The 15,218-nt window shown below is 43.7% G+C and overlaps 3 protein-coding genes across 3 annotated transcripts in view; 2 read left to right on the plus strand and 1 right to left on the minus strand.

Moving 5' to 3' along the window:
- Positions 1 to 15,218, minus strand: part of LOC145456912 (DNA excision repair protein ERCC-6-like) — a 110,082-nt gene that overhangs the window by 61,130 nt on the left and 33,734 nt on the right. The window lies entirely within an intron of this gene.
- LOC145456917 (armadillo repeat-containing protein 2-like) lies at positions 448 to 4,774 on the plus strand. Its single transcript, XM_080335064.1, has one exon. It carries the CDS (start codon positions 862 to 864, stop codon positions 3,469 to 3,471), a length of 2,610 nt encoding a protein of 869 aa, XP_080191190.1. The 5' UTR covers positions 448 to 861; the 3' UTR covers positions 3,472 to 4,774.
- LOC145456920 (intraflagellar transport protein 70A-like) lies at positions 4,803 to 6,959 on the plus strand. Its single transcript, XM_080335066.1, has one exon. It carries the CDS (start codon positions 4,803 to 4,805, stop codon positions 6,750 to 6,752), a length of 1,950 nt encoding a protein of 649 aa, XP_080191192.1. The 3' UTR covers positions 6,753 to 6,959.

Raw genomic sequence — 15,218 nt, forward strand, 5'->3', positions numbered from 1 at the left:
TGCCATAATATATCCTTCGGTCAGGGAACGAGGCTAGCCCTGGCATTGTGGGGTATTCCTCATCTCTGTGGTATTTATTTCAGAATTATTGTCGTTGTTTTGTCTTCATTGCGACATATCTACTTTTCGGACATATATAGTTGTTCCTTTTTTAATCGCTTGCAATCTAATTAATTCGATTCTGTGTTGGGATGTGATATGAATTATTTACGACAAAATTTAAAGATTCTATAGCATATTTAATGGGAAAGCTATGCAGGCTAGGTGGAACCAGGTGTATTCGACGCTAGATATGTCTTGCATCGATAAGAATATTATATAAATTTGCTTTCCAATGGTCCTTGCAGCCGTTGCAGGTAATGAAGCAATTGGCATTTCAGCTGTGATCTGTAGACTTCATTCGCTATGTAATTCCATATTGGAAAACTGTATTCATTAGGTCATAAAAGGAAAAATGATGTTGCTTGGATTTGTAATTATGCAACATTCGTTGCTCTCACATTGTCAATTATTATTTTTATTGATATCTCACAAAAGTCGTATCACGTATGGCTTGAAAAGATTGTCTGATGTGATGCATTCTGGACTCTCATCTAAATAAGTGATTGTTTAAGTTTGATAAGTTTTATTGGTCGGCTAATATGTAATACGGTGTATCCTGAACATACAAAACTTCAATCTGATCACGACACTGAATGGATGCTGTATGGTGTTTGTGATTTAAGCTCAGAAAAGTCAAACTATCCTTTTCACAATAATGATTGTATTGTTTTTTGAACTGGTCAAAATGATGATAAACAATTCCGATGCCTACTTTTCCAACAGAACTACCGTATCTAAAGGCTGTAAGGACACCCAAAAATGAATTACCATCCTCAGTCGTACACAGGGGATAGCCCTATTTCGGGCTTCGACGCAGCACGTTCCAGAAAAGCTCCAATGAGGAGTAGCGATGTGGTGAAAGAAGCCAAGGAATGGTCTCAATGGAAAGCACGCTCCACGGCAATGACCAAACGTCCTTACACTCCGAGAGATTACGACCGAAGGCTATTCGGTCAAACAGGCCACCCATCGTCCTCGAGGCCACCATCTGCTATAAGTATTTCATCCCGAATTTTTGATCCTACAGACCCAGAGTCTAGACCAGGATCGGCAGCACCGGTACCTGCAAAGCTCTCGCCATTACCACAAGCTCCCGTAGTGCCTGAAAATGCAGAACCGGTGCCTCCAAAATTCCCAGTACCTCCTAGCTTGAACAAACAAGATCTGTCCAAACGACCGCCAGCAAAAGCCCGATTTTCAAGAAAAATAAATCAAGGTCCGAATTCGCCTATGAAAGCTTTTCAAATGAATGGCGTAGGAGCAAACTCCTCTCAAAAAATTATTGATGCAAAACCCGTCACGCCTGAATTTGAGAACGTCACCACGCCCAGTGACTCATCCCGACCATCGTCTAAAACACGCCTTAACATAAATCTAGCAAATTTGTATGGAAACGAGGATAAAAGTAACGAATTGCCGAAAAAAAAGACATCAGCAAGTTCTTCATCCTCGTCTAGCGGTTCGTATGTAGAGACTCACTCGGCGCGCAGTCAGAGTAAATCAAGTGGATCTATCAGCGGTGGTACTGAGGAGACGCCAGACCAAGCGAAATACTGGAATCAGAACATTCTGCCTCTAATGGAATTATTGGAAGATTCAACCCGTGGCCAGGACGGAGTATACGACACTTGTAAAGAGCTGTATCGCGCTTTGCTGCGTGGTGACTGCCTGGCAAATTTGCTGGGACGCCGACGAACATCGCTCTTGTCGACGTTGTTCAAGCTGTTAAACGGCAGCACCAGTTCTACGCATTTAGTATGCGCAAAAATCATACTGGACTTGCGGGTGCGTCGTCAGAATCTCAACAGTCTCTGTAAAATGCTGTATAAGATCAGCCGTGAGAAGAAGCACGACACGGAATATGTGGAGCATGGTTTAATCGCGAGTATGCTCACTGTGATCGACGCTATGGCGGACCCATTGGAAAATTATGAGACGTTAGTGTACCTCACTGGGACGGTCAAGTTTCTGTCGGACAATCAGGCCGTCGCGAATGATTTGATCGATAAAAACTGTCCCGAATGCTTCATAACTTTGATGAGAGAAGTGATGTCGTCTTTGAAAGAGCGTAACTACTCTAAAAAGGAGAAGTTACACGCTACAGATATTTTGATTCAAATCACGGCGGTTTTGAGAGCGATATCGGACATCGATCGTAAACGTTTCATAGGTGTTGATATGTTTAATTTGTTAATCGAAGCGTTACATGTGTTGGCTAACGACGAATCTTTGACTTTGAACATATCACGGATAATCAGCAAATTCACAATGTTTGACGAGGTCATCCCGGAGCTTATGGGCAATCGGAAATGGGCCACCGCAATATTAAACGCCGCTGCCATACACAGGCAATGCCTGAATATAGTGATACGCTTGTTTTTTGCGCTTGGCAACCTAACATCGAAAGACGAAAATGCGAGATTGGATTTACATAAGACAGTGTTACGGCCGTCGAGTGCCACTAAATCTGCTAATTTTCCTCAAAATTATTTGTCTTTGACCAATTCCGTGCTCGATATTTTCATGGAACCATTGTCGAAACCGATTGATTCTGATAAAGATCAAACCGATCGTGAGAAATGCCTGGATACGATTAACAAAATCATTCGTGTTGTCGCAAACATTGCAATCAGTGAGTCGCCCGGTATAGCAATAGCAAGTAATATGCATTGCATCGGCAACATAGTTAAAATTCTTTCTGTCACCACGCCAGCTGAATCGGAAGAGCTGGTAATAAATACCCTCACAGCTTTGAATAATCTATCATACTACAACGTTGATGATAACGCAATATCGCACAAACGAATTCAAATTGCCAACGTGTTAATCAAAGTACTAATGGACGAAAGTATGCCTTGCACCATGGAGGCGGTACGTGTGTTTGGTAACATAAGTCGTTACGAAGAGATCCCGTCTTTGTTGCATGCAAACCAGATTGACTTGATGATGGTGACTTTATTAGATTCGAAAACGTGGCAAATGGTGTATTCAGCGTGCGGCGTGCTGATTAATGTGTCCACAAAACAAGGCAATCGGAAGGGCCTTTTAAAAGAGGGTGTGGTAGCTAAATTGGTCGATGTCTTAAAGCACTTTGTGCCAGCTGAATGGCATGTATGCGGGGTCGCATGTCAGCTCCTGTGGAATCTATGCGATGATGGTGTGCTGAGTTCCACCGATGCTGATACCATATTACAAGTTCTTCACACATATTTGATGGATGATGCCCCTGCTCTACTCATTGACGCGTCTGATTATGATGACGATTTTATCCACTATATAATCGATAGCTGGAAATCTGATTTTGTCCCAGTCGCCACGCGTTTGTATAACAAAATATCATCACAGCATTCCCAACTACAGCCGTTATAATCGAACGACTGATGACTTCATATTGATCAAGTTCGACTTGCGATTGACTTGGTAATATTGATGCCGCCAAATTATCGCATCAATCTAATGGTGTCTATTCCCTCCAAATGTCATCTAATGACGGGATTAGAGGCGACAGCTGTTAACCTGTGACCGTTGACTGCTCCAGACCTTGCACACATCTCCCTCTATGGAAAGGCTTGCTATAAATAAAGATGGGCTAGTGACGCCTGTGCTCTATTCGATGCAAGTTATCACCAAGTAGAGTAGCCTGTGTAATAGATGTCCTCATTGGTCACAGACTTGAAAAAGGCAACTTTACTGTGTTTTCAACAATTCATGCGACTTTCTATTTCATGTCATTTAACAATACTTTCTGATAGTTCAGTGTTTGTAAATGTTGTAGGTTAATTTTTATTCCGATCATTTTCGGCAATTGAGTATGAAATCCTGATGTTAAAGTGTAGAAGTATTATGTTCTCCTTTTCACCTTTCTCTATACGGCTCTTTGTTTATCTGTTCCATTTTAATGCGTGCCTATGTGTGTTGACGTGCTATGTTGAAATAGGTGCAGACCAACATTTGAAATACAATTGATGGTTATTATTTTCATCCGCTCAAGACGCACAATGTATAGTTCAAGAAACGTATTTTGGCCAACATGGAAATTTTGCATCCCATATCATGTTTGTTAGTGCATTGTGTCATCTCTTGAAATATTTGCCTAAGGAATAGGCGTATGTGTTGTATTTCTATTACCAATCTTACCAAGGCACACCCGTAACTACCTGTTCCACATAGCACAATATGAGGATCATAGTTTACTGTGATTTGTTACCCTACCTCACATCTTGTGCGTGCCGCTTGTGTTTTTCTCCAAATCTTCCGGCTGGATTATTATGGCTTCTGCCGCAAGTGTGATATTCTTTTATTGGGCAAGGTACACAAAGCCAGACCCGACGATAGCCATTATGGATGTGTAAAAAATTAGTCTGACACAAACACATTTTCATGAAGTTCGCTCTTACTGGTTGACGCATTTTTATTCTTAATTCAAATTAATTACGTTGTAATGCTGATTTGATTTAGTGCCGAAATTGAAAAATGAACAACAACTATTACTATATAGATGAAAAAGTTGTAAGATGTTTCATAATATATTTCTGTGTCAAAAGTGAAACACTTCAAATGCATTAGAATTTTGCGTGTTTCGGAATGAGATTTTCATTTCAAGTCAAATTCTTTGCCGCATATAACTAAACGCCAGTGTTGTTGCAATAAACGTATGTTTGTATTTTCCAGATTATTCCTAAATACAATTAACGTTCAAGATGAGCTTCAGTCACATCAAAGACGGGGAATACACTTCCGTCATCTACGGAATGATAAAGAACTCTCAGTTCACCCAAACTATCAATATCCTGACTTACGAGCTGGAACGCCAGCCAAACTTGAGAGCCACCTTGTCGCTGTTGGCGTATTGCTATTATCACAATCAAGACTACCCGAACGCCTCTGAAATGTACGGTCAGCTGGCGCAGTTATATCCAGACGTGGACGATTATAAAATGTACCACGCCATGTCTTTGTACAAAGCTTGCGACTACACGGCCGCTAGAAAGGCATCGTTCGCCATTGAGAATCCAGCTTATCAGCAGAAAGTGTTGAAACTACAAGCCGCTATTAAATACATGGAGGAAGATTATGGAGGTGCCAAAAGTTTGATCGAACAATCTACCTCAGATGACCCTGACGCTGAAATTAATTTGGGATGTCTGTTATACAAGAACAAGCAGTACGAGGAGGCTTGCCAGAAATTTCAGCGGGCTCTACAAGTCGGAGGATATCACGCTTCTTTATCATACAACATCGCGTTGTGCTATTATCAGTTGAAACACTACGCAATGGCGTTGAAGCACATCGCTGACATCATAGAGCGCGGTATTCGAGAGCATCCTGAGCTTAGCGTCGGGATGACAACGGAAGGCATCGACGTTCGCAGTGTGGGGAATACAATCACCTTGAAAGAGACCGCGCTGATCGAAGCGTTCAATTTGAAAGCGGCTATCGAGTATCAACTCAAAAACACGGAGGCAGCCCGCGAGGCGATGACAGACATGCCGCCAAGGTCGGAAGAAGAATTGGACCCTTGCACCTTGCACAATGTGGCGTTGATGAACATTACGAATAAACCTTCGGATGGATTCTCCAAATTACAATTCTTGTTACAGCAAAACCCGTTTCCACCTGAGACCTTTGGAAACCTGCTGCTGCTGTATTTAAAATATGAGTATCTAGACTTGGCCGCCGATGTGTTGGCTGAATACTCGGATTACACGTACAAGTATCTGACGCCGTTTCTTTACGAATTGATTGATGCAGTAATCACAAAACAAACCGCTCCGGAAGAAGCATACAGAAAGTTAGACGCTATGGCCAGCAAACACATCGACCAGCTGCGAAGGCTCACCAAACAAGTCCAAGAATCGAGACATAACAGCGACGAAGTCGCCGTCAAAAACGCGGTGAACGAATACGACGAGTGTCTCGAGCGGTACATCCCAATTTTGATGCAACAAGCCAAAATCTACTGGGATCGTGACAACTACGCCGCGGTGGAGAAAATATTCAGAAAATCGGTCGAATTTTGTAACGAGCACGATCATTGGAAGTTGAACGTGGCGCACGTTCTATTCATGCAGGACAATAAGTTCAAGGAGGCCACCGGCTTTTACGAGCCTATCGTGAAAAAGCATTACGACAACATACTAAGCGTGGAAGCGGTAGTGTTGGCTAACTTGTGCGTGTCGTATATCATGACCAGTCAAAACGAAGAGGCGGAGGAGTTGATGAGGAAAATTGAGAAAGAGGAGGAGAGGGATGCATACGATGAGCCCGATAAGAAGGTGTTCCATCTTTGCATCGTGAATCTGATCATCGGCACGCTGTACTGCGCCAAAGGCAACTACGAGTTTGGCATATCGAGAGTCATCAAAAGCCTGGAGCCTTACAACAAAAAACTGGGCACCGACACATGGTTTTACACGAAACGATGTTTCTTGTCTCTTCTAGAGAACATGTCAAAGCATATGGTGATGCTACGCGACACGGTCGCACACGAATGCGTTCAATTTCTCGAACACTGCGAGATGTACGGCCGGGACATTACTGTGGCCGATCCGCAGCCTCTTGAAACCGGGGCGCCGGATGGGAAAACGACGGTGGCGTACGAAGCGAGATACGTGAAGGCGTTGCTGATACAAATTATGGGGTGGTGCTGACGTCCGGGACGGCCAAAGGTGCTTTGTTACCTTTCCCTGTTCCAAAATTAGCAAATTTTAACAATGTAACATTGTTTGCTATCGGAAGTGTGTCATCCTCCCTGTCAAATTTTTGGCTGTAGGTGCTAATTAGGTGTTATTGTGTTCCTTCGTTTTTACAGTCGCAAAGCAATTGTTTCAATAAAATATATTGTATATTCTATCGAACTTTGGGTGATATGTATCGAGATTTACAGGGTTGTAACCAAGTCACAAGACTCCGAGTCACAAGTCAATCTCACTTTTATAGTTTTGACTCGAGTCATTTTCAATTCGCCACCGAGTCAAGTCCGGGTCCAAGTCAGCGAGCAGAGCATCGAGTCCGAGTCATGGTATTATGCTCAGCTCAGTGCTCAGCTGCCAGTCTTGTTAAACTTACTTTTTATAACTCTACTTGGTGTTATCGAATGGTTCGCATTGATAATATATTAATTTTGCTCACTTTTAGCAGCTTCTTGTCGCATTTTCAAGTACCAGTACCAATAGACGAAATCCCAATAGTTTGGTTACTTCACTATTCTTCGAAATTACAATGAAGTGTCGATCTTGGCCGTCTGAATCTCGAGTCATATGACTCGAGTCCAAGTCGAGTCATATGACTCGAGTCCAAGTCGAGTCAATACACAGATAGACTAGGGCAGTGGTTCTCAACCGTCGGTCCGCCAGGTATATTATAATTTTATACCTCAATTTCAAGAAGCAATTTGTTGAAACATTATCCAACTTTTTTCATATTTTTCACGCTTTGCACGATTTAATGTCACTAAATGTCCTAATTACTGGATGGTCTTCCCCGAAGAAATACTCATGAGTTATGGAAGTAGTCACTTCGACGTCAGGCATTACCACGCCACGACGCACCAACACATACTGAAGTTTAACTTAACATGCGACTCCGACAAGTGTGCCAAAATATTCGGCAGTGAGAAAGCCTTGGCCGAAAGGGACTGCCCTTTGTTGGCTGGAAACTTCGATACACATGTCTAACGGTCCATAGGCGCCTAAATGGTTGGTGCCGAATCTCGCTCTCCTGGCAATCTGTACCACACAGGACAAATTCCATCCCAAAGAGAAAATTATTTGCCAGTGAAGAAATACCAATTTGAAATCGTGTGCGTCTTTTAGTTTAGCACGCGTGGGCGATTTCAATATGTATTGACTATATAACACAAAATAATGCCACGAAATAATGACCTGCAACGAACCAAATATTCTAACAGTCACGTCCGAATACGTTTAATTATTAATTACGTGCGCTAAATTTTCTAAGACAACATCTACTCAGCTCTACCGGAAAATCTGATAATTCTGAGAGGATAAAAAATATATAGCGATATATTGAATTACCAATATAGTTTATTGACCGATTCAGTCATGAATTATAGAAAATTTTCACTACCGTTAAATTAGATGGATACCATCATGACCATAATTAATTACGATCAAAACCCTCAAAATGTCACTCTCTAGCACAGGGGTCGCCAACTCAAACGGGTCGCAGGCTACTTTTTAAATTTCACAGCGGCCGCGGGCCGCATGAATTAAAATTAAAATATTGTTATCAAATAGACCACACAGTTTGACAACCACATTTTAAAACTTCATGTCAGTACAACGCTGAGCTATCTAACATAGGCGATGGGCATAGTGATACCACAAACGAAGTAGTATTTTATCGAAGGAATGCAAATACAACAAAAATCATGATGATCAATTTCATTTTATTCTGAACTCTGAGCTGTGCACGATACCTGGCAACGCTTTTCAGCGACTAAGGAATCTATATTGGGGCTAGGGAGAGACGTAACTAGTTGAAAGACCATCTCCATACGTAAAGCTTGATGTGGCTAAGCCCTAAGCCGTTTTCCAAGCATCTGTCGGTCTTGGCAGTGTTTGGGCCATTGCACTTCAAGGCAATATGCCCATGCCCAATGCTCATTCGTATCAGCTTATTCTTTCTCGCTGAGTCGCTGTGATGCTGTTGCCATCGCCAATGCCGTTTTAGTTAGTGAGGAATAGTGATGTTGGGCACAGGAGAGCAGTTTATTTTGAAACAACAACAACGATATGCTGAAACCGTCGTCAATTTCAGCATTTCAAAATGCTTTTCTTAGCGTTGTTCCGAAATCTCAAATCAAGTCGCGGGCCGCATGCGGCCCGCGAACTACGTGTTGGTGACCCCTGCTCAAGCACTATATTGCAAAAAACTGTTGCATACTTTACATTTTGGGTTGATTTCAATTTTTGAAAGTTCACCGGTCCGTGGGGTGAAAAAGGTTGGGAACCACTGGACTAGAGTCAAGTCATTTCCGTATTTTGAGAAGATGACTCGAGTCATCAGAAAATCGTGACTCAAGTCATTTCCGTATTTTGAGAAGATGACTCGAGTCATCAGAAAATCGTGACTCAAGTCATTACAGCCCGGCAGATTTATGAAGCAAGCTATATATTGAAAGTGAAGAGCAGAGGTGGTCAAAGTAGTCATTGCTGGAAGTCAATTAGAAGAATACAAGTGCGTATCCTAGACCTAGTTTCGACAAGAAACCCGAGAACTATATAGTAGTAGTCTAGACCAGTGGTTCTCAAACCGGGGGTTAGTGAAGCCACAAAATAGTTGATAACCTAATTTGTATTTTTTTAAATTCGGAAAATCACGAGACAGTTTCGCTTCATTACTAGTGAAACTCCAGAGCTCATATCAACAGCATGGCCATCTGAGATGAAATGTCCTACTGAGCAGACTCATTCTAATTGCTAAATTGCCAATAGCGTACTGGTACAAACATTTTGCTGATAAGAGATGTTTTGTTGGCGATTGTGGAAAAAAAGTTGGATGAGTAAGGTCAATCACCGTGACTTCGAAATGTTTACAAAAATCCATTTTTTCCTGTGATACATAACCATTTTCCATAATAACTCCAAGATAAGCTGCTAGATAGATATGACGGGGCTTGACGTTATATATGATCCTTAAAAAATATTTGTCAATTTTGGTGCCATATTTGTTGCGATCATACCTAAATGTGTCGTCGGAAGCAATATATATGCAATATCCTATCTTATTGACCGATTTTATCATGAATTATCGAAAATTTCCACGTTTCGCGCTGGCTCACTAAACAGTACGACTAATTTCGTGGCAAAAGCGAACAACTTGATTGAGAGTAGGCTTATCACCCTATGGGAGCCCAAGATGCAGGTATTTTTCGGGGGCCCGACGAAGTGCTGTTTGGTTTCTGCCAACGAGTATACGGCCGAAGATGTTTAATTATTATTGAGGGGTGCTACCTTTTCAAGCACACCTCACTCAGCTCTACCTGTAAATCTGATTACGTGAGCAGAGGGGGGATAAAACTTGGTAGCAATACATATGCAATTCCCGATCAAATTGACCGATTCAACCATGAATTATAGAAATTTTTCGTGCGTTTAGGCGAGTAAAGCTGACTCAGTAAACCGCCCCAACGTAGATGATAAGTAGCGGTAAGCAGCGTACAGGCTGAGGGGGTCTGGGGGGAGAAGCCTCCCAGAAGCTCGGTATATCATCATATAGGGGCCCAAGACCAATGTTATTTTGGAGGGGGGCTGACAAAGTGCTGTTGCGGCCCTGAATATGGGTTAAGGCGTCATGTCATGATATTCTCTAAAACGGGGTCTTCTAGTAAACAAAGGGTATATCGCATTTTCATATCAATACTATATAATTTGCATCCCATATCCTCGGATGCATCAATGCGAATCAAGCTCTCTGTACCTTCCACAAAGCTCAATTTACAGCTTTTGACAGTCCATGCAAACGAATTAAGACTGTTTTCAAAACTACTTACTTACTTGAGTAGATTTTAAGTCAGTCAATTCTACTTCTATTTCAAGTAGTTTTAGGTGGCTTATGGAAGAAATACTTCTACTTTTACTTGAGTAGATTTTGTCGTCGCTACTTCTACTTCTACTTGAGTAGCTTTCTTGACTGCTTTGACCCCCTCTGGCAGAGGTGGTCAGTAACGAAGTAGTTCTATTTTTTAGAAGTACTCAAGTAGCTTCCTCTACTTCTGGTACTTACTCTCTACTTCTACTTCTACTTCGTAATATTTTGTGATCTACCTACTTACTTTTCGCTATTTTCAGTTTGTCAAGTAGAAGTAGTTTAATCCCCAATACGAAAGGTAGCCTGAGGAATTTCGGGGCTGTTTTCATGGAGTACCAACATTTAATATTCACAAAAGTCAAGCAAAGCCCAGAAATTTTGTTGCGCATCGCGCACAGTAGTTGGAGTGACAAATATGTTTTCACGCAAGTATCAGTGAATATAATTCAGGTATCGGATTGTTTGGTTCCGCTCACACCGCATTGTCGCCCATATCAAATAATTGATCACAGTAAATATGGCCCACCATAACGTTTGAAACTACCGTTTCGCAATCTAGCAATTCCCTATCATATTTTAATCTAGCAGCCATGCAATGACTTGTCCTGCTAATCTGGAAAATCCGGTTGTTTTGGACGTTACACCTGTTTTAGCAGATCACCTTGGAAGCTTTATGGACAAAAGACATGAAATCTATTTTCCGTTTTTTGGAAGTGGTATTTGTATTTCACATTCAATTCCGAGTATCATACTTTGAGTTATAATTGCCTTCAGTTCCTTTGTGTTCAGAACATATATGTTGAAGCATAAAAGCAAGTGTAGTAATGCCTCCATTTTCGGAAAATAAAGCTACACTAAATATTTATCTTATGATCCACAATATTTGCTATTAACGTATATTAATCGCGTAAAGTGTTGAAACCGTATCCGATACAACTTCTCCGAATTGCTCTTCGCCTAAACTTGCGGCCTTATAATATGGGGTAGGGCGCCATGGCGTGATGTTCTCTAAAACGGGGTCTCCTAGTAAACAAAGGGTTAGTATCGCATTTTCATATCAATACTATCATTTGCATCCCATGATGCGAAAGAATGCTTATTCTGTCGAAAATTGATACCTTCTGGGATGCATCAATGCGAATCAAGCTCTCTGCACCTTCCGCATAGCTCAATTTGCAGCTTTTGACAGTCCATGCGAACGAATTAAGACTGTTTTCAAAATTACTTACTTACTTGAGTAAAAAGTCAGTCAATTCTGCTTCTACTTCAAGTAGTTTTGGGAGGCTTATGGAAGAACTACTTCTACTCGTACTTGAGTAGACTTTTTCGTCGCTACTTCTACTTCTACTTGAGTAGGTTTATTGACTATTGACCACCTCCTGTTTTGTGGCGAGATAGCGCAGTGGTATAATCCGCGGCTGCAACACCAATGGGTGCGGGTTCGAGTCCGACCGAGGTCGGCTTCAGAATTCCTATACCTAAGTGTTGGCGGTTTACCAAGGCTCCTCCTCGCCACATCATCCGCGTAATCGGTGTCTTACAAAAAGCCTAGATGTGGGCCGTGCAATAAGTCGGCAGTTTAGGAAAATAATGATGAATATCGGCCTGGTGTAAATGACCACAGTTCCGCTAACTAACAAACACCATGAATAGGCCTACCACAAAACAAAAAATCAAACAAAACACCTCTGGTTACTGATAAATTACTATTCAGCTCTCACTCGACTTAGGAAACGAATGACCACCCACATAGTCCAGTGAAAAACATAAAAAACTGCCACAGCGTTCGATACTAAAATTAAAACATATCAACATGCCAAATCTCATGCAACATCGTCAAAATCAATGGAGACCGTTACCGGCTTTTGAGTAAAATCTGTTTGCGATACAGTACATACACACACTCAACTTCGGTAACGAAGTTCGTAGGGTTGTAATGACTCGAGTCGTGATTTTTTAGTGACTCGACTTGACTCGAGTCATTTTCCTAAAAATGAAAAATGACTCGTCTCGAATCGAGTCAATCTGACCAAGTCATATGACTCGAGACTGGGTTTACCAAGACAGGCATTTCATTGTAATTTCGAAGAATGATAAAGTTATCATACTATTAGATACGTTTTAGTCAGTCGCCGAGTGCAGACGTGTATTTCTCGCTCCGCTAGCTGATTGCTTGTCATGATTACGTACAGCTTGGACGTGCTGCGCAGTATAGGCAGTAAAGAACAGAGTAGACCAAGTCGCAAAGTGCGACGAAGACTTTACTACCTTAAGTTACTGCGTACTCGCCGAGTTGGACAATATCAACAGAAAGACTGGGATCTGCCGGGCGGCGCCGGGGACCCGAAGCCTCAACCAAGATCCCTGAGGATTAGCCTAAATGCAAAAGTTAAACTCGGAACTCTGAACACGAGAACTTTGAACTCGATCTGTATGGCGTCAGGAAGAAGCTGCCGCACTTGTGACTGACCTCAAACTTGATGCGTTGGCAATCCAAGAACATCGCCAACACTTCACTGAACCATTCCGCGAAAAACACCTAGGCGCAGGCATCATCATGATCCAATCACCTGCCAACCAAGGCGGAGTTGGAGGCGTCGGTCTAATCTTATCCCAGCGTTTCCACGCTGAGGCAAAGATTGACGTTATAAACAGCCGCATTATCACAGCCAGTATTCAACTCCGTCGCCGCAAACTGCACCTCGTGTGTGCGTATGGACCAACATCTCCGAACACCACTGCCTTCCCAGCTGATACGCTCGCTTTCTACGACCAACTAGAAGGCATTCTATCAACTTACCCGCAGCGCGACATAACCATGCTGCTTGGGGACATGAATGCCACGTTGGCCGAGCGCTCGCAGCGAGTTCGCTTCCCAGTTGGCAACGAGAACAGCAACTCGGAGCATTTCACTAATCTACTCGACCGCTGCGACCTCCTTCCTCTCAACGCCAACTTCTCTATGAAGCCGAAGCGTAGGGCGACATTTGACGGTATGCGCCAACGCAACACACGGCTGGATTATATCTGCTGCAATGCTCCCGCACGGCGCCATTTCACGAACTGCCGAACGGTGCGCATGCTAACGATCAGCAGTGACCATCGCTTGGTGTTGGCCACGCTTCGTGAACACCTCCCGTTCGTCCCGAAGCGCACACCGAAGGAGCCGCTACCAAATTGGTTCGATCTGAAGGACGCAAATAAGATGAATGTCTTTACCATGCACACACTCCACGCCCTCGAGATCCAAAATACTATACCGACCGCCTTTGCGCCACTTGTAGCAGCAGTCAAGGATGCAGCCCGCGAAACGCTCGGTGAGGCCCGTAGCAAGCCACGGCCAAAATTAGCCTGGGAATCCGACCCAACAGTGCTCAGTGCACGCCGTAACCTTAAGACTCTCAGACGTGCTGCGTACACCTCTGGAACACCGGACGCACATAGCGATGCTAACGAGGCAGCTCTGTACCTTGCAAACGTTTACGACGCAGCTCGCAAGGAACGAGTCGAAGCTATTGCCCTTTCCGTGGAAAACGAGTTGGAAGCAGGCCGATCAAGAGCAGCCTGGAAAGCCATCGGTGAACTAGTTGGCTTCAAGAGGGACCGCGTGAAGGCCTGTACGGAAGACCTCGCTGCACACTTCGAGACCCTGTTATCTACACCTGCACCGGACATCGATGTGCTCGTTGCACCGCCTTCACTAGCAGGAAATCCTCTAGCAATCAATACAGCCCTGATCACGCTAGGTGAGCTCAAGACAGCCATGCGTGGAGTACCACAATTCAAGGCCACCGGCACGGACGGCATCCCAACAGCTGCTTACACCTCGGGCGTTGCACCTGTGCTCCTCGACGTCATGAATGGCGTCCTAGAAGGCGGCAGGTGCCCCCTGAGTGGCTCGAGAGCGAAATTGTCCCTATCTACAAGAAAGGCGATGCGAGTGACCCAGCGAACTACAGAGGCATCTCCCTGATGCAGACCGCTGCCAAGTTGTTCGACCGAGTATTACTCCTTCGCATACGTGAGCAACTCTCTACCAAGCTCCTGAATGCTCAGAATGGATTTCGACCATCTCGCGGTACTACAGAGCACATTCTGGCACTGCGCACAATCATTGACACCTGTCGCTCACGCAAAAAGAATGTTGTGGCCGTCTTCGTTGATTTCGCGAAAGCCTTCGACTCGGTCTCGCGCCCAGCCATGGCAGAGATCCTCGGATTCTACGGAATTCCTGAGGTGATAACGCACGCCATTATGGCCCTCTACACTGACACACGAGCGCGAGTCCGAACAGATGACGGCCCAAGCGGAGATTTCAACACTTCGGCTGGTGTGCTTCAAGGTGACACCCTGGCACCATTCCTGTTCGTGGTCATCCTTGACTTCGTCCTACGAACGGCCTTCCCGGATAATACGAACTTCTTTGAATGGCGGCCACGGCAAGGAACGCGCACGCGTACGACTCGCGAGGCAATACACGTAGGTATTCTTGCCTACGCAGACGACCTAGCCTTGCTTGCCCCGAACACCGCATCGGCACAGCGCCTCATTAACCAGCTAGA

The sequence above is a fragment of the Botryllus schlosseri genome, chromosome 15 (assembly GCF_051294905.1).
Source record: "Botryllus schlosseri isolate E-star chromosome 15, Bs_hap1, whole genome shotgun sequence".
NCBI lineage: Eukaryota > Metazoa > Chordata > Ascidiacea > Stolidobranchia > Styelidae > Botryllus > Botryllus schlosseri.

What these genes read in the sequence shown, in the direction of transcription:
- LOC145456920 (XM_080335066.1), top strand. Translation starts at nt 4,803, where the DNA reads ATGAGCTTCAGTCACATCAAAGACGGGGAATACACTTCCGTCATCTAC.
- LOC145456917 (XM_080335064.1), top strand. Translation starts at nt 862, where the DNA reads ATGAATTACCATCCTCAGTCGTACACAGGGGATAGCCCTATTTCGGGC.